The sequence below is a fragment of the Sinohyriopsis cumingii genome, chromosome 4 (assembly GCF_028554795.1).
Source record: "Sinohyriopsis cumingii isolate HCF-2022 chromosome 4, ASM2855479v2, whole genome shotgun sequence".
NCBI lineage: Eukaryota > Metazoa > Mollusca > Bivalvia > Unionida > Unionidae > Sinohyriopsis > Sinohyriopsis cumingii.
In genome coordinates, this window is record NC_142964.1 from 52,239,214 (window position 1) to 52,260,424 (window position 21,211).

The 21,211-nt window shown below is 34.1% G+C and overlaps 1 protein-coding gene across 1 annotated transcript in view; it reads right to left on the reverse strand.

Annotated features, from left to right (window-relative positions):
• Positions 1 to 21,211, reverse strand: part of LOC149801160 (intermembrane lipid transfer protein VPS13A-like) — a 354,720-nt gene that overhangs the window by 180,259 nt on the left and 153,250 nt on the right. The window contains exons 39-45 of the mRNA XM_089956772.1: positions 14,584 to 14,864; positions 12,275 to 12,391; positions 10,597 to 10,758; positions 7,352 to 7,445; positions 5,825 to 6,006; positions 4,645 to 4,773; positions 59 to 287 (exon numbers count right to left, since the gene is read on the reverse strand). Of these exons, the coding sequence (XP_089812898.1) occupies positions 59 to 287; positions 4,645 to 4,773; positions 5,825 to 6,006; positions 7,352 to 7,445; positions 10,597 to 10,758; positions 12,275 to 12,391; positions 14,584 to 14,864 (1,194 nt within the window). The remainder of the gene's footprint in view (positions 1 to 58; positions 288 to 4,644; positions 4,774 to 5,824; positions 6,007 to 7,351; positions 7,446 to 10,596; positions 10,759 to 12,274; positions 12,392 to 14,583; positions 14,865 to 21,211) is intronic.

Genomic DNA, 21,211 nt, shown 5'->3' on the forward strand with positions numbered 1-21,211 from the left:
ATCTATTAATATATTTGAATTTTGCTATGTTAATGTACACAATGAACACAATACTCACCATAACTCTTATCACTAGCAATTCGAATTCTCCGTTTCTGGACCTTAGGTCGGATAATGGTCATCTCACCAGGGGAGTCAACCTGTTCATCCTCATCTACCTCAGAACTGCTAGAGTAGCGACAATTTCGGTTGATCATCTGCTCTACCTCACTCTGAATTCCATCCGGTGCATCCAGACCATTGTCATCATAGCAACACACAATAGGATAACTTTCTGCTTGGAACAGCTGATGAGAAAAAAATTACAAGATACTTATATTATTATATATTGTGGTGCTGCTTAAATTGCTGACAGTTTGATAACTGCAGAACATGCAAAGATAAAATACAGAAAGTTTTATAAGATATAACATATAAAACCATAATTAGCATAAATTTTCACAAGCAGGTTATTGAGAGAGAAAACAAGGGTCCTTTGTACAGACTGCACCCAAGTGACCCAAATTTTTTTTCCAAGAATTCAAGATAAGACCATTTCTTATTTTTAAATACTGAGTGTTGAAACCATCTCTAATATTTTTTACCAACTTTAAAATTAGTCATTGTGGTGCCCATACTGGAAGTAATATTGGAAACACTTTTAACTAGGACCAACCAGACACCATTAGAATGTTTTTGTGATAAACCCATGAGAATATGACCATCTCTTCTGAAGAAGTACTAACAAATTTTTCAAGATGGACACTACAGTGACCATACTCGATATCCTATCATTTAGTCCCAACCAGACACCAAGTCTTCTGTTCAAAACTCAGAAAGACTTTTCATTAAGGATAATACAAGCTGATAAGGTCACTAAAAAGTTAATTCACTGCTTTATCTATTGGACAGAATAAAATCTAATCTCCCTCAAGAACAAATAAAGATATTCTACAATGCATATATCATGCCACACCTAGAATATTGTTGTTCTATTTGGGGTAATAGTGGTATAGAAAATCAGGAAAGATTACTGAAATCTCTAGCAGCTAGAGTTATTCTTGATGTTGATTTAGATACACCATCAACAAATCTTTTTAAAACCCTAAAGTGGCTTCCATTTCAGCAGAGAACTCAGTTTCAGAAGGGTTTACTAGTCTATAAATCCTTACATGGTTTGGCACCTGATTATCTTAAATGTAATTTTAAATTTGATAAAAATGTACATATTAATGAACTAAGATCCACCTCAAACAACAAGTTATATTTACCTAAACCAAATTCAGAGTTTTATAAGAAAAGTTTTGCTTTTTTCTGGAGCCAAACTATGGAATTACATACCACCCTACAGAAAGTCAGCTGACACAAGCCAAGCATTTAAAAAGCTTCATAGTCAACATCTACAGAGACAATCCTTTGTATGATTTTGTTTAATTTTGTACCACTGCTTTTTACAACATTGTTATCATGTACTCACCTATAATGTTTTACACATGTTCACTACTACTATTTGTATGAATCCTGTATGTACTCATCCTTAAATCCCTATGTATAATTTATTGTAGCAGTAGATCAAATGTCAAGTTTTCAACAGAATTTGTTGTCTAAAGACAGATCTTGTAAAAATTGCACATTATATATATATATATATATATATATATATATATATATATATATATATATATATATATATATATATATATATAAATTTGTACAAATGTCATTGTAGAAAGGCCTCATGGAAGATTATCAGTTGACCAAATGAGCTTCTTTAAATAAAGTCATCATATTATTATTATTATTATTATTATTATCATTATTATTATTATTATTATTATCATTATTATTATTATTATTATTATTAGGGGCTCCGAGTGGCTGAGTGGTCTAAAGCACTCTTCATTATGGATCGCTGCCATATCACCTCTGTCTGCGGTGGTTTGAGTCTAAGATTCAGCCAATGTGGGTATGTGAGAAAGCTTGCCAGTAGCATCTCGTGGGTCAGTGGTTCTTTCTGGGGTTTTCCCGGGTTCTTCCTCCACCATTAATACTGGCTGCCATGTATAGCCTATTGTGTGCTGAGGGATGGCGTTAAACCCCACAACAAAAACAACAACAATTATTATTATTATTATTATTACTATTATTATTATTCATGGAAAGTATGATGCTAATCAATTAAGGGGTTTAGAAAATAAAAAACAAATGAACAAATGACTGTTATATTGATCATAAGATAAAATGGGCAAGTCAGCATGTTGAAGAATGAATTTTGTCTTAGCTACTTAATGATTTATAAACTGTTTAATGCAAATCTATCAATGGGTTTTATGAAATATATGCAAATAAGAACTTCAGAAACTGCTGTAGATGACACTTTTGTCATAAAAATGACTGATACATCTTGCTTCCAACTAATGTAGGCTGGACAAAAATCAATTAATACTTGATTGGGTTATGCTCACAAGCCAATACAGTTAAAAATCCAGTCAAAACCAATCAGAGTGCTGACTATTATGTTCACTAAAATGCCATTAAATACAATATCTGGTTAAAATTAACTCCTAAATGTACAAGTCAAAGTGTTTAATAAGCTCAATGAAGTACAAATATACAAGATGTTACTTCTGTCTTGACCCAAATGCGAATTATGTATCATTTCCACAACTCTTTCACAAAAGTAGAGATATAGCGACAGTCATTCAAAACCAATTAAATATTGCAAGAAGTTCTTTAATGGAAACCTCATGTCAATGCCACCATATAAACAACCTCAATGAAAACCTCATGTCAATGCCACCATATAAACAACCTCAATGAAAACCTCATGTCAATGCCACCATATAAGCAAGTGGAGTTATGATCAAGATTTTCAAGATGGCCACCATGGTGCCATGGCAGAGGTCAGATGAATGTCATTTTCATCAAGAACTAGCTATATAGTGCTTTGCTTTAGTGAAAATCCCATGCTAATATGGCCATCTGTTCAGAAGAAGTAGTCACATGAAGATTTTCAGAATTGACATCAAAGCAGACATGCTGGAGGCTGGAGCAGTATCATAAAACAGAGAACAACTAAATATTGCAAAAACGTGTCGTTACAAAATGTTGGTGCAATTATCTATTCAGAAGAGGTAGTTGCTACAAGATTATTACAATGTTGAGAAATCACACTGGCATCAGTTTTACTTAGGACCAGCTACATATAGTGAAAAACTCACTCTGATATTACCATCTCTTCAAGAGACAAACAATAAGATTTTCACGATGGCTACCATAGCCATCATGTTGAAGATTTGATCAATTAGGATCAACAAGATTTAAGAAGTGTTTTAGTGTGTCACATGTGTACATAATCACAGGATACATTCCTTAGCAAAGTGGTTGCAAATTGATACCATTTCCATTTAGAACCACAAAGAAATGACAAAACGTCTTATATGTAAATAAAACCGTTTATTCAAGACATTGTAAGTCTTACAGTGAAAACTCCATGTAAATAGAACCGTCTATTCAAGACACTGTAAGTCTTGCAGTGAAAATCCTTTGTAAATAGAACCGTCTATTCAAGACATTGTAAGTCTTGCAGTGAAAACCCCATGTAAATAGAACCATCTATTCAAGACATTGTAAGTCTTGCAGTGAAAACCCCATGTAAATAGAATCGTCTAATCAAGATATTAGTCTTGCAGTGAAAACCCCATGTAAATTGAACCATCTATTCAAGACATTGTAAGTCTTGCAGTGAAAACCCCATGTAAATTGAACCATCTATTCAAGACATTGTAAGTCGAAAACCGCGAGTAAATTGAACTGTCTATTGAAGAGAAATGGCAATAACAAAATTTTCATGATGGCCACCAAGTTGACTATATCATGATAATGCTCATTAGATGAAAATCATTTTTCCTCAGGGCAATCTAGACATTACTAAATGTCTTTTTATGACCAATATGACCATCTCTACTGGATGAGGAGCAATAATATTTTCAAAATCGAAGCCAAGGTGGATAGACTGGAAGTGTCATTGACACCGTTTTCATTTAGGACAAAAGTAAACATCATTCAACGTCTTTTAGTGAAAACACCATGTTAATATGACTCTCCGTTCAGGAGTAATGATGACATGATTTTTAAGATAGCAGTCAAACTTGATGACATGATTTTTAAGATAGCAGTCAAACTGGATGACATGATTTTTAAGATAGCAGTCAAAGATAGCAGTCAAACTGGAAGACATGATTTCTAAAACAGCAGTCAAACTGGATGACATGATTTTTAAAATAGCAGTCAAACTGGATGACAAGATTTTTAAGATAGCAGTCAAACTAGAAGACATGATTTTAAGACAGCAGTCAAACTGGATGACATGATTTTTAAGATAGCAGTCACACTGGATGACATGATTTTTAAGATAGCAGTCAAACTGGAAGACATGATTTCTAAAACAGCAGTCAAACTGGATGACATGAATTTTAAGACAGCAGTCAAACTGGAAGACATGATTTTTAAGACAGCAGTCAAACTGGATGATATGATTTTTAAGATAGCAGTCAGACTGGATGTCTGAGGGGCACCATTTTTATTGATAATAATCTTGCCATCATAAGAAGTGTTTTAGTAAAAATGCCAAGAAAGTCAATAATCAGGTAAAACTGGCTGTACCTGTATAACAAGTTCCCATGGCTGATAGGACCCTTCCTCTTCCATCACTGGCTCTATAAATGGTTCCCATGTACTGAGTCGCTCATTATAGTAACATACATCAACATGCAACTCAGCTTTCAGGCGTAACTGAAAAAAACATGAGCTTCATCAATGGGACATGACATGCTTATGATGTAAAGTTATTTCTGGATAGCATTTTTCTTCTTTCATTTTTGGTGACCTTGACCTCTGACCTGTTAATTCCAATATTGATATGTGCCTTTTTCATATCAAATGCCATCCATCCAAAAGGTTTCATCATGGTTTGTGGCATACGACTCGAGCTATTCTGCAAAAATCATTTCCTTTTTGGAGTGCTCATCTGACCTTGACCTTTGAACTCTAAAATCAATAGCTGTCTTCATTATTTCACATGCAAGTCATCTAAAAAGTTTAGTCAAGACAACTTAAAAAAAAAATTGGAATTCATTTTTCTTTTCAGTTCCTGTGACCTTCACCTCTGACATCGAAATGAATAGGTGTATTCTGTTTCAAATGCAAACCATCCATAAAGTTTGCTGAAAGCAGGCGAAAATTAACTCATAATATCATGCAGGACCTTGACATTTGACCTCAAATTCAAGATGTTTCTTTTATATCCTAAATGCAAGTGATATATAAAGTTTGATCAAGATATAGTAGATGCATAAATCAAGTTATTGTGTATAAACTGTTTTTCTTCTTTTAGTCTCAGGGACTAAACTCAACCTTTTGAGCCCCAAAATGATTTTTTTTCCTCGCCCTAAATGGAAGCTACTAAAATATTTGGTAATGGCAGATGGTGAAACACTCAAATTATTGTGTGGAAATGAAATAAAGAACAGATCTGGACTGATGGATGGACAAAATTATTACATAATATACTCCACCATATAAAAAGAACAAATTGTACAGAACAAGCATGAAAGGATTCATTTAACGGAAAGCTATGATGTTGATATCTCGAAAAATCTCTTGCAAACATATTTTGTTTCACTTTATGCAAATTCAAAGTCAACAGACATAAAAATAGATAGGAAGAGTTTTGTATAGTTATATAATTTGACCCAGACTGAATAGAAAGTAATAGTGGGATATTATTTAGGCTTTGTGACTGTAGGTTCTTAAGCAGATCAACAACAGACAGAGAAAAAAGTACCTGTTTCGTCCAGTTGCAAGCATTGGCCTCAAGGGAGCTGCGGACGCACAATAAAGGCAGGATGTAGTCAAGGTTCTCCACCTCCAGGTAGGCAGATACTTCCTCAATTGCGACATGGAATGTTTCTGTTGGTGCCTCCTGGTGGACATCAAAGACTGAGGAGTTGTTCTCCACCTCTTGTACTGATAATGGATACATACAAGGCAAAATTCTTATCCTCCATTTATAAAGTATGCATAGAAATGTACAAGTCATTCTTAAAGTATGCATAGAAATGTACAAGTCATTTATATAGTATGCATAGAAATGTACAAGTCATAATAAGTATGCATAGAAATGTACAAGTCATTTATATAGTAATCATAGAAATGTACAAGTCATTTATATAATATGCATAGAAATGTACAAGTCATTTATAAAGTATGCACAGAAATGTACCTGTCTAATGTTGTGGATTTTGCATCATTTGATTATCTTCTTGTATTATCTTAAATATGAATGAATTATCACAGGGATTTCAGAAGAAAGGCAGACAGTATGTTATCTGGGCCATCTGGATGTGCATATGTAATGCTGTACATTTTCTCCTACACTGTTCTTTACAGAGGCTAGAAACCTTTGGATATGGTTGGGTAGAGTTTCTAGATGTATAAAACAACTTAGAATTTCATCCACTTTGGAGCCTGATAATAGGGGTACTTTTTATATATAAATAGTAATTTTAGGAGTTATGATTGTCATGCAGCTCCACCAATGCTGCTTAAAATGGATACATAAAACCTTGAGCTGTTGACAGTAGTCTGTAAATCTTCAAATGTGCACAATGGTCTCAGAATTTATATCAACCCATAGGTGGTGAGCTAGGAGGATGAGGATTTAGCTTCTGGGCCATAACTATGAAACTGTTTAGATCCACACCCTGTTATATATATATATATATATATATATATATATATATATATATATATATATATATATATATATATATACACACACACATAGTAAGGTAACAATACAAGTTTAATTAACCTTCAAGGGCACCAAAACTGCAAGGGTGGGACAAAACAGGAAGGCATTAGGGTACATGTTTTACAACTACTCTCAAGTTAAATAATGATTATTTTATCAGATTATTATCTATAGAATTTATTAGTCAATGTTAATCACAAATGAAAAATAATTAAAAAATAAATGGATCAAATAATCATTAATATTCTTTATTATGTGAAAGGGATAACACATGATTAAATAATTAAAACTCATTTTCCATTTCAGAGCTAAATATATGCATTTTGGGGTGGAAAGACTAAAATAAACCCAAGAAATAGAAATCAAATTAAATATACCTGCATACAAGATAGGTCATTATAAAGGACTTAAAGACGAAAACACTGAAATATTTTGTGGAAAAATTTTGACAGCTTTTCTGCTTCCATCTGTGCATTTGCTATAGTACAATATTTTGATCACATGAAGAAAAGGCCTAAGGTCACAGAAGTCACAATTAGAAAATGCTTGTAGGCTTACACATTTTAATCCAGTTGTCTGTGGAGGCAGGCTCAACTGACCACATATCTGTCCTGGGCTGACTGTTAAGGTCATTCTTGGATGGAAATGATGTCTGCAAAATATATCTCTGATGAATGAATTTTTTTTCATGTTTTTTTTTCACTTTTCAAATTCAGACAGTTACCAATAGATGCAATTTAGAATCCTATGTGATGTTTTTTAAGACTGGATGTTATCAGAATGCCCTAACCCGCAGGACATTCCCTAAGCACCATATCAAGGTAATTTTACCCATCCAAATCTGTCAGAACTGGCAATTTGTTTATCTGCCCCCTCTATCCTATTTTAGGACAACACTCTAAACTCCCATTTTACATTAAAATCTTTATCAGCTACTTGAATTTTATAGAATGTCATAAATTACCTTCCCTGGGCATCATGTATGTTGAAATGGGGAAAAGAACTGACATATTATAAGAACAAATGCCAGTTTTGGAAAGAACAACTACTATAAATATAAATACCACCCTTTCCTCCCATGTCCCAGGGCAAATTTCATAAATTTGAGATTACAGACTCACATAACTACTTCCTTCGATATTTATGACTGCCCAACTTTTTGGGTCATTTTTCACAAAATAAATGTATGGGATAGATACAAATATGAATACAAATAATTTTATGAGGAAAAACTGGTTATACATACAACACAAATGTACAGTATAGTAATTTTCCTAAAAAATGAAAGAGATAAAATAGTCTACTACATCATCTTCTAATTAGAAAGAAGTGCAAAATAGATCCTAATATAATTACAGATGAGTAGTATGGTAAACTTACCTTTTTAATGATAGTCAATTAGAAATAAGGAGTATATATGATATTACATACCTGTCTTGACTTTGGGTTCCATAATTGCTTTGCGATTTGACCTGTATAATTGCTTTTGTGAACGTGTTTAAGTCTTTCTCCATCCATTTTATTTTTCATATACCACTGTGCAACAGTATTTAATAGTTCATTCTGGACTGAATAACATACTTTGCTTGATTTATTTTGATGCAACATTTAAGGCTGCTAATATCTATCAATTTCTACTTTAAGTTATGAGAGCTAATTTTTAAGTTGATTAATCACCAAATAGTATACACATATTTTCATGCGGTATCAATTTTTGCTGATTTTATGGTTGCAAGGAACAATGAATTTAAGAGGGACCCCTAGTGGCTGAGTGGTCTAAAGCACTTACCATTATGGATCACTGCCATCTCACCTCTGTCTGTGTGGGTGCGAGTCTCAAGCTCGACCAATGTGGGTACGTGAGAAAGCTTGTCAGTAGCTTCTCATAATATGGCCTGTCCAAAGAACTGACCTCTGCCCACTAGCTGGTATATATGGCTAGCTGACCTGGCTGGTTGGCAGTTGGTATAGTTGAAGAAAGTAATGATGGTCAGTATGTCAGTGAGGTCAGTATACACAAGGTGCCCAGACTTACAGGCACTAAGGATATGTTCAGGCACATGGGGGTAAATATACCCAATGAGCAGACAAAAATCAGATGAAAACTGACAGTCAATTCTGAGTCTATACTGGAAAGAAATGGAAGGATAAAATCTCTCTGATGCTAAAAACTCGGACATGATCTCCTGAACAAGTCCGTACACATGCAACTTGAGCTATACTTTGGATGGGAGTAGTATAGATGCCTCTGATGTCACCCAATTTACTATTTCTTGCTGCCCAGACATGACAGTACCTGATGGCATTCCCTGATGAAACTTAGGAGGGAAGGTCCAAACTAGATTAGATATAGATTATGTTTTTGGATGGAGACTCAGGATGTCAGTATCCATCACCTATCCCTCTCCCATTAAAAAGTTTTCTACAGCGGTGATGCAGTGCAATGTTTATCATACTGCAGTGCAATGTTTATCATGCTGCAGAGAAATGTTTATCATGCTGTAGTGCAATGATTATCATACTGTAGTGTAATGTTTATCATACTGTAGTGTAATGTTTATCATGCTGTAGTGTAATGTTTATCATGCTGTAGTGCAATGTTTATCATACTGCAGTGCAATATTTATCATGCTGCAGTGAAATGTTTATCATACTGTAGTGCAATGTTTATCATACTGTAGTGTAATGTTTATCATGCTGTAGTGCAATGTTTATCATACTGCAGTGCAATGTTTCTCAAGCTGCAGTGAAATGTTTATCATACTGTAGTGCAATGTTTATCATACTGCAGTGCAATGTTTATCATGCTGCAGTGAAATGTTTATCATACTGTAGTGCAATGTTTATCATACTGTAGTGTAATGTTTATCATCCTGTAGTGTAATGTTTATCATGCTGCAGTGAAAGGTTTATCATACTGTAGCAGTGTAATGTTTATCATACTGCAGTGCAATGTTTATCATACTGTAGTGCAATGATTATCATACTGTAGTGCAATGCTTACAGTATGTTTATCATACTGTAGTGTAATGTTTATCATACTGTAGTGTAATGTTTATCATACTGCAGTGCAATGGTTATCATACTGCAGTGCAATGTTTATCATACTGTAGTGTAATGTTTATCACACTGTAGTGAAATGTGTCATACTGTAATGTTTATCATACTGTAGTGCAATGTTTATCATACTGTAGTGTAATGTTTATCATACTGCAGTGCTATGTTTATCATACTGCAGTGCAATGGTTATCATACTGTAGTGCAATGTTTATCATACTGCAGTGCAATGGTTATCATACTGCAGTGCAATGTTTATCATACTGCAGTGTAATGTTTATCATCTGTAGTGAAAGGTTGAACTGGCAAATATCTATCATATGTACAGGCACCCAAACGTGGAAGTGGGAGGTAACCTGGTAGAGTTTCTAAATGTTTTCTATATTTTACATAGAGACAAGCAGTGTCTATTGTATGCCAATAATGTGATTGGGAAATGTAATAGAAAGAAAAAAGAAATTCATAACTATCAAATTTTTCTTTTGTATGCAATACTCACGAAATGTTTTTCCCTCCAGGTAAATTTAAAAACCACTGTCCCCCAAAATTTAAAGATCAACAGCTTTATCATGTTCATTAACGTCTATGCGATGATTTTACATATGCATGTAATTCCATTTTTGATCATAAACAAAGTGGTGCGCTATTTCTTGGGATGTATTCAAATATTGTTTTATGAGTATTCAAACAAAGTGCCAAAGAAATCTATAATCCTACATTGAGCATGTCAAATTCTAGTGTTTTACCTGATTACTGGCCTGTGTTAGCATTTGGCTGATGTCCAAGAGCAGACGGAGGTTGGCAGGGGTCAGGTGAAGTTCAAATTTTGGCAGCTTGGCACTCATCTCCAGTTCATTGGTGTTTATCTCAAAGCAACGACTGAACTCCAAGTCTAATGGGGAGATTAACTGAGAAGAAAATGAGTTAATAGAAATAATAGTATGCAAATATATTGCATTAAAGTCAAGGAGTTAATAGAAATAATAGTATGCAAATATACTGCATTAAAGTCAAGTCGAGTTAATAGAAATAATAGTATGCAAATATATTGCATTAAAGTCAAGGAGTTAATAGAAATAATAGTATGCTAATATACTGCATTAAAGTCTTGTTGAGTTAATAGAAATTATAGTATGCTAATATATTGCATTAAAGTCAAGTCGAGTTAATAGAAATAATAGTATGCAAATATATTGCATTAAAGTCAAGGAGTTAATAGAAATAATAGTATGCTAATATACTGCATTAAAGTCTTGTTGAGTTAATAGAAATTATAGTATGCTAATATATTGCATTAAAGTCAAGTCGAGTTAATAGAAATAATAGTATGCGAATATATTGCATTAAAGTCAAGTCGAGTTAATAGAAATAATATTATGCTAATATATTGCATTAAAGTCAAGGAGTTAACAGAAATAACAGTATGCAAATATATTGCATTAAAGTCAAGTCGAGTTAATAGAAATAATATTATGCTAATATATTGCATTAAAGTCAAGGAGTTAACAGAAATAACAGTATGCAAATATATTGCATTAAAGTCAAGTCGAGTTAATAGAAATAATAGTATGCAAATATATTGCTTTAAAGTCATGGAGTTAACAGAAATAACAGTATGCTAATATACTGCATTAAAGTTAAGGAGTTAATAGAAATAATAGTATGCAAATATATTGCATTAAAGTCAAGGAGTTAACAGAAATAATAGTACGCAAATATATTACATTAAAGTCATGGAGTTAATAGAAATAATAGTATGCTAATATACTGCATTAAAGTCAAGTTGAGGTCTACACAACTTATCAATCTTTCTTTTACTCAATAGTAAATTTTTCCTGTTCACACAGCAAATGTAACACACCATACATTTGTAACTACAGACAATAGGAAAATATGTGTCTTCAATTAGACAAGCTAATTTCTTAAAAGCAAAATGATGTCACAAAAGATTTGCGATAGCACAGAAAATTATCATCAGGGCAACTGAAACAAGCAAAATAATGATGAAAAAATACTTTGAAACTACAAACACAACCTTTACAAGCAAAACCAATAGTTAAAATAATTAAAAAAATGGATGAGAAATATTGATACAACTAAAATAATAAATTGCCAGAAAATGAAATTGGTGCTATTTTGGGAATTTAAATTATTAGAAAGGACTCTGTGGATCCCCAAAAGACTTTTACAAACAGTCCTCAAACTATACATAATTTTATAAAACATATATTTCCCCACTGCAGACAAAACTGTCCAAGTCTAAAATGTTACAGTATGAAGACCTGCAATGGTGGACTAAAAATCTAATTTGTTCAACGACACATGCATGCCAGCATCTGTACCAAATTTTTTTAATCAATCTCAAATTGGTTATGCTTATTCTTGCTAAAGGAGATTTTAGACCAAAAGTCTGAGTGTACAAACCTTTGTAGCCACATTACTGGGAGCCGCATGTGTATTACAGAACATTCTCAGTCCTGACACCTTGGCCAAAAGTTTCTGATGGTCACTACTACTGACCATCTCAAAGGTGATGTCAGCCTGAAAGGATAACAATAATAAAGTTTATTAATTCCATTGGATACAAACAAAAATAAATAATGACCATTTGTATTTCTGTAATAAAATAAAATCAATATTGGCTTATTGTTTCAAACAATACATAAATTTGATCATCTCCTGTTTTAATTATAAATTGGTAGAATTTAAGAACTCAACACCTCTTAGGAGCAGTTATAAAAGTAAACATTTGGATGCCTACTTAAAGGGGTATTACTCTGTGCAGTATAAAGTAAATTCACTATTTATTTGTTGCAGGGGGTGAGGGTGGGGTAGCAATTGCAGATTTGGTGGTTGCTATTTAAAGAGACAAGTAATTATCCCTCTGTGGAAACAACTGGACTCCTACTCCAATTATCCCTCTGTGGAAACAATTGGACTCTACTCAAATGATCCCTCTTTGGAAACAACTGGACTCCTGCTCAAATTATCCTTGTTTTGAAACAATTGGTATCCTACTCCAATTATCCATCTGTGGAAACAATTGGACTCCTTCTTCAATTATCCCTCTTTGGAAACATTGGACTCATACTCCAATTATCCCTCTTTGGAAACAATTGGACTCCTACTCCAATTATCCCTCTTTGGAAACAACTGGACTCCTACTCAAATTATCCCTCTTTGGAAACAACTGGACTCTTACTCCAACTATCCCTTTTTGGAAACAATTGGACTCCTGCTCAAATTATCCCTCTTTAGAAATAATTGGACTCCTACTCAAATTATCCCTCTGTGGAAACAACTGATCTCCTACTCCAGCTATCCCTCTTTGGAAACAAATTGGACTCCTACTCAAATTATCCCACTCTGGAAACAATTGGACTCCTATTCTAATTATCCATCTGTGGAAAGAATTGGACTCCTCGCTCCAATTATCCCTCTTTGAAAACAATTGGACTCTTACTCCAATTATCCACTTTGGAAACAATTGGACTCCTACTCAAATTATCCTTCTTTTGAAACAATTGGAATCCTACTCAAATTATCCCTCTTTGGAAACAACTGGACTCCTACTCCAACTATCCCTTTTTGGAAACAATTGGACTCCTACTCAAATTATCCCTCTTTGGAAACAATTGGTCTCCGACTCCAGTTATCCCTCTTTGGAAACAAATTGGACTCCTACACAAATTATCCCACTCTGGAAACAACTGGACTCCTACTCTAACTATCCATCTGTGGAAACAATTGGACTCCTACTCCAATTATCCCTCTTTGGAAACAATTGGACTCCTACTCCAATTATACCCCTTTGGAAACAATTGGACTCCTACTCAAATTATTCCTCTTTGGAAACAAATGGACTCTTACTCCAACTATCCCTCTTTGGAAACAACTGAACCCCTACTCCAATTATCCCTCTGTGGACAAAATTGGACTCCTACTCCAATTATCCCTCTTTGGAAACAATTGGACTCCTACTCAAATTACCCCTCTGTGGAAACAATTAGTCTCTGACTCCCATTATCCCTCTTTGGAAACAATTGGACTCCTATTCAAATCGTCCATCTTTGGATACAATTGGAATCCTACTCCATATATCCCTCTGTGGAAACAATTGGACTCCTACTCTAATTATCCCTCTGTGGAAACAACTGGACTCCTACTTCAATTATCCCTCTTTGAAACAATAAGACTCCTACTCCAATCAACAAATTTATATAGGGACAAAAATGCATTTGTTTTTGCCAAAATAAAAAACAATTTTGATGTCAATGAATTTTTTTTTAACTTGCTGCAATCAAAATCTGCTCCAATAGTCAAACTCATCCAAGATCTTGCTAAGGTAAGCTTTGTGGAATATTTCACTGAACTAAACTGATAAATGTCTATTCTGGAGTGTTCATGGACTGTTTTTAGGCCTACTCTAAGTGATTTGAGGGTTATAACTAACAGATACAGGTAACATGAAAACTTCAGAGGAAATTTGACTGAAACCAATTAGAAATGAAGATTTAGAATGTTCACAAGCTTGTGCACAAACTGTTAGACACAAGTATTTCTATACCCCATATCACATCAGCAGTGGAGTAAATAGACAAAACATTGTTCTCTGACTGAATCAGTATCTTAAATATGACAAAGTAATCCTGAAAACCTAAGACAGAAAACAAAAATCAGCACAAAAAAAGATCAATACTAACTTACAAAAAAAAAAGTTAAATGAAACCTACATTTATTACTAAAACGCGGCTAGAGGCACTTTCATGGTCAGCAAAAAGAACAATTTCTGGCTGTTTGATGGTACAGTAAACAGTCATGACTGGCCTGGGTTGGGAGGGGTCTACAGGCACAGGCGAGGGAGGGACAGTGGACACCTGGCGATGTGGCTGTGCAATGTCAGGCTTCCTATTTGGCTTCTCTGGCTGGGTGAATGCATCCATGAAAAAGTTGACAACCATCATGAGGTAGGGAATGTGTAGATTCATGATGACTCGCTCCATCATTATATCAGCTGCGAAAGAGAAATGGGTAGCATTATCAGTGCACCTGGTATGAATGGTGAATTGAAAATGAAGTGCATGAAACAATAATTATAACAAAATGTCATGTGCTGCTATGAAGTGCATTTAATAAGAAAAACAAATTGCTAAAAGCTGCAAAAAACTACATGAAACATAGAGTAACAAAATGCTGGGAGCTGCTATGAAGTGCATGAGTAACAAAATGTCGGTAGATGTTATAACATGCATCAAAAATGAGTAATTCCAAGAGCTACTATGAAATGCATGAAACAAGAGTATTAAAATGCCAGGAAATGTTATAACAGGCATCAAAAATGAGTAATTCCAAGAGCTACTATGAATTGTATGAAACAAGAGTATTAAAATGCCAGGAAATGTTATAACAGGCATCAAAAATGAGTAATTTCAAGAGCTACTATGAATTGTATGAAACAAGAGTATTAAAATGCCAGGAGATGTTATAACAGGCATCAAAAATGAGTAATTTCAAGAGCTACTATGAAATGTATGAAACAAGAGTATTAAAATGCCAGGAGATGTTATAACATGCATCAAAAATGAGTAATTTCAAGAGCTACTATGAAATGCATGAAACGAGTATTAAAATGCCAGGAAATGTTATAACATGCATCAAAAATGAGTAATTCCAAGAGCTACTATGAAATGCATGAAACAAGAGTATTAAAATGCCAGGAAATGTTATAACATGCATCAAAAATGAGTAATTCCAAGAGCTACTATGAAATATATGAAACAAGAGTATTAAAATGCCAGGAAATGTTATAACATGCATCAAAAATGAGTAATTCCAAGAGCTACTATGAAATGTATGAAACAAGAGTATTAAAATGCCAGGAAATGTTATAACATGCATCAAAAATGAGTAATTTCAAGAGCTACTATGAAATGCATGAAACAAGAGTATTAAAATGCCAGGAGATGTTATAACAGGCATCAAAAATGAGTAATTCCAAGAGCTACTATGAAATGTATGAAACAAGAGTATTAAAATGCCAGGAAATGTTATAACAGGCATCAAAAATGAGTAATTTCAAGAGCTACTATGAAATGTATGAAACAAGAGTATTAAAATGCCAGGAAATGTTATAACAGGCATCAAAAATGAGTAATTCCAAGAGCTACTATGAAATGCATGAAACAAGAGTATTAAAATGCCAGGAAATGTTATAACATGCATCAAAAATGAGTAATTCCAAGAGCTACTATGAAATATACGAAACAAGAGTATTAAAATGCCAGGAGATGTTATAACAGGCATCAAAAATGAGTAATTCCAAGAGCTACTATGAAATGTATGAAACAAGAGTATTAAAATGCCAGGAGATGTTATAACATGCATCAAAAATGAGTAATTTCAAGAGCTACTATGAAATGTATGAAACAAGAGTATTAAAATGCCAGGAAATGTTATAACATGCATCAAAAATGAGTAATTCCAAGAGCTACTATGAAATTCATGAAACAAGAGTATTAAAATGCCAGGAAATGTTATAACAGGCATCAAAAATGAGTAATTCCAAGAGCTACTATGAAATATATGAAACAAGAGTATTAAAATGGCAGGAGATGTTATAACATGCATCAAAAATGAGTAATTCCAAGAGCTACTATGAAATGTATGAAACGAGTATTAAAATGCCAGGAGATGTTATAACATGCATCAAAAATGAGTAATTTCAAGAGCTACTATGAAATGTATGAAACAAGAGTATTAAAATGCCAGGAAATGTTATAACATGCATCAAAAATGAGTAATTCCAAGAGCTACTATGAAATGTATGAAACAAGAGTATTAAAATGCCAGGAAATGTTATAACATGCATCAAAAATGAGTAATTCCAAGAGCTACTATGAAATGCATGAAACAAGAGTATTAAAATGCCAGGAAATGTTATAACATGCATCAAAAATGAGTAACTCCAAGAGCTACTAAGAAATGCATGAAACAAGAGTATTAAAATGCCAGGAAATGTTATAACATGCATCAAAAATGAGTAATTCCAAGAGCTACTATGAAATGCATGAAACAAGAGTATTAAAATGCCAGGAAATGTTATAACATGCATTAAAAATGAGTAACTCCAAGAGCTACTAAGAAATGCATGAAACAAGAGTATTAAAATGCCAGGAAATGTTATAACATGCATCAAAAATGAGTAATTCCAAGAGCTACTATGAAATGTATGAAACAAGAGTATTAAAATGCCAGATGTTATAACATGCATCAAAAATGAGTAATTCCAAAAGCTACTATGAAATGCATGAAACAAAAGTAACAAAAACATTTGTCCCATTATGAAGTGAATGAAACAAGAGTAACAAAATGTTATCAGCTGATATGAAGTGAATGAAACAAGAGTAACAAAATGTTATCAGCTGGTATGAAGTGAATGAAACAAGAGTAACAAAATGTTATCAGCTGATATGAAGTGAATGAAACGAGGGTAACAAAATGTTATCAGCTGGTATGAAGTGAATGAAACAAGAATAGCAAAATGTTATCAGCTTATGAAGTGAATGAAACAAGAGTAACAAAATGTCATCAGCTGGTATGAAGTGAATGAAACGAGTAACAAAATGTTATCAGCTTATGAAGTGAATGAAACGAGTAACAAAATGTTATCAGCTGGTATGAAGTGAATGAAATAAGAGTAACAAAATGTTATCAGCTGGTATGAAGTGAATGAAACAAGAGTAACAAAATGTTATCAGCTGATATGAAATGAATGAAACGAGGGTAACAAAATGTTATCAGCTGGTATGAAGTGAATGAAACAAGAGTAACAAAATGTTATCAGTTGGCATGAAGTGAATGAAACAAGAGTAACAAAATGTTATCAGCTGATATGAAGTGAATGAAACAAGAGTAACAAAATGTTATCAGCTGATATGAAGTGAATGAAACGAGAGTAACAAAATGTTATCAGCTGATATGAAGTGAATGAAACGAGGGTAACAAAATGTTATCAGCTGGTATGAAGTGAATGAAACAAGAGTAACAAAATGTTATCAGCTGGTATGAAGTGAATGAAACAAGAGTAACAAAATGTTATCAGCTGGTATGAAGTGAATGAAATAAGAGTAACAAAATGCCATGAGTTTTCAGTGCATGATCAAGACTAACAAAATTCCGTAAGTGTTCAGTTCATGATCAGTAAATACAAACATCACATGCTTCCATGTAAGTGATGTACTATTTTTCAGCAAATTGTATTTCATATCTGTTGTACATCATTTTAACTACACACAATAAATATGATACTTTACATATGTTTCCAATTGTTGTTGTTGTTGTTGTAGGGTTTAATGCCATTTTTCAGCACACAATAGTCTGTACATGGCAGCCAGTATTAAAGGTGGAGGAAGAACCCAGGAAATCCCCAGAAAGAACTACCGACACTTGAGAAGCTACTGGCAAGCTTTCTCACATACCCATATTGGCCGAATCTGAGACTCGAACCTACGCAGACAGAGGTGAGATGGCAGTGATCCGTAACGGAGAGCGCTTTAGACCACTCAGGGCCCCCCACGTTTCCAAAATGTTAGGTCAAAATGTGTACTACCATATTAAGAGAGACATCTGAATAGTATGTGTTCAACTCCTTTCTTCAATATATATATATATATATATATATATATATATATATATATATATATATATATTTGAATTTTGCCTTTTTTGAGTAGATAAAAGGATTTTTTCATGAGTACAGTTTGAATCAATATTTTGTCATGAATGTGAGAGTAAGAAATACTACTTGAACATGTTTATCACTGTATTTAACCAAGAGTTTTTATTTTAGATACATTTCCTTTTGTCAAAGAAGATAAAATATATACAGTATGGGTTTCAGAATATCAAATTGCAACAGTTCATGTAAGTTCAGTCACTAATAATTTGCAGGATTCTTCCAGTTATTGGTTCTTTTAGCTGGGAAATAAGGTGCCACTGCACATCAACTCTGTCTGCATGAAGTGCATTGTCAGGTAGAATGCCAACTTGATACTTCAGGGGTTCTCCTTCTAATTTATCAGCAGCCTTTCTTGCAGCAAGGTGAATCATATGACAGGGACAACCTGATATGTACACTAATGGAGACATTTTTAAAAATATAGAATGCAACTCCTTTATGAATTCCAGTCATCACTGATGCAGTATCAGCTGAAAACCCCATACAGTTCTGCCACCTTGTTTATTCAAAGCATTTTCAAGCAAATAAAAAATGTTTTCTCCAGTGGAATCTACTATTATTTCTGATAATCAAAGAAGAGCGCTCTGATTTTGCCCTTTTTCATTGTCAAAGTCTCTTACACAGACTGGATACAACATTTTGTCATCATAATCACTGCTCCTGTCAGTTACAATACTAAACTGCCCAATGTTCATGGCATCTGCAATTTTAAGCGACTTATCTTCTGCTAAACACCTAACAATATTAGATTATTTTGTTCTTGCAGATGCCTATTTTCTGCAATTCTGGAATCAGGAAACATTCGTTTCAAGAAAAGAACAACGTACTCTTCTACTGCTCTGGTCCGTGTTCTATTAAGAACTTGGTACATAACGCCTCTGGTCCGTGTTCTATTAAGAACTTGGTACATAACGCCTCTGGTCTGTGTTCTATTAAGAACTTGGTACATAACGCCTCTAGTCAGTGTTCTATTAAGAACTTGGTACATAACGCCTCTGGTCAGTGTTCTATTAAGAACTTGGTACATAACGCCTCTGGTCTGTGTTCTATTAAGAACTTGGTACATAACGCCTCTAGTCAGTGTTCTATTAAGAACTTGGTACATAACGCCTCTAGTCAGTGTTCTATTAAGAACTTGGTACATAATGCCTCTAGTCAGTGTTCTATTAAGAACTTGGTACATAACGCCTCTGGTCAGTGTTCTATTAAGAACTTGGTACATAACGCCTCTAGTCAGTGTTCTATTAAGAACTTGGTACATAACGCCTCTAGTCAGTGTTCTATTAAGAACTTGGTACATAACGCCTCTACTCAGTGTTCTATTAAGAACTCAGTCAATAATGCCTCTAGTCAGTGTTCTATTAAGAACTCAGTCAATAATGCCTCTAGTCAGTGTTCTATTAAGAACTTGGTACATAACGCCTCTGGTCCGTGTTCTATTAAGAACTTGGTACATAACGCCTCTGGTCCATGTTCTATTAAGAACTTGGTACATAACGCCTCTAGTCAGTGTTCTATTAAGAACTTGGTACATAACGCCTCTAGTCAGTGTTTTATTAAGAACTCAGTCAATAATGCCTCTACTCAGTGTTCTATTAAGAACTCAGTCAATAATGCCTCTAGTCAGTGTTCTATTAAGAACTCGGTACATAACGCCTCAAGTCAGTGTCCTATTAAGAACTTGGTACATAACGCCTCTAGTCAGTGTTCTATTAAGAACTTGGTACATAACACCTCTGGTCCGTGTTCTATTAAGAACTTGGTACATAACGCCTCTGGTCCGTGTTCTATTAAGAACTTGGTACATAACGCCTCTGGTCCGTGTTCTATTAAGAACTTGGTACGTAACGCCTCTAGTCAGTGTTCTATTAAGAACTTGGTACATAACGCCTCTGGTCCGTGTTCTATTAAGAACTTGGTACATAACGACTCCGGTCCGTGTTCTATTAAGATCTTGGTACATAACGCCTCTAGTCAGTGTTCTATTAAGAACTCAGTCAATAATGCCTCTAGTCAGTGTTCTATTAAGAACTTGGTACATAACGCCTCTAGCCAGTGTTCTATTAAGAACTTGGTACATAACGCCTCTGGTCCGTGTTCTATTAAGAACTTGGTACATAATGCCTCTGGTCCGTGTTCTATTAAGAACTCGGTACATAACGCCTCTAGTCAGTGTTCTATTAGGAACTCAGTCAATAACGCCTCTAGTCAGTGTTCTATTAAGAACTTGGTACATAACGCCTCTGGTCCGTGTTCTATTAAGAACTCGGTACATAACGCCTCTAGTCAGTGTTCTATTAAGAACTTGGTACATAACGCCTCTGCATTTAATAGTTCTGTTTTAAAAATGAAGTTACAAGTTACCTTAGTACTGGAGTTTGTAAAATGTGCTAATTCAAGGTTTCTTTGTTTTACCATCATGACTAATATTAAAATTCTTCCCACACAGCCATGAAGCTGCCCTAGAATGGAACGCTGTATTGTGTAATTCATGTATTCATCTTTGAATCAGCTTTTCGTCTTTTTCTAATCCATCTGTGAAATTATTTGAAAAACATTTTTGCTCTAACACACACGCATCTACTAGAATAAATCTGACATGACTTTTAGCAGCAAATACCTAC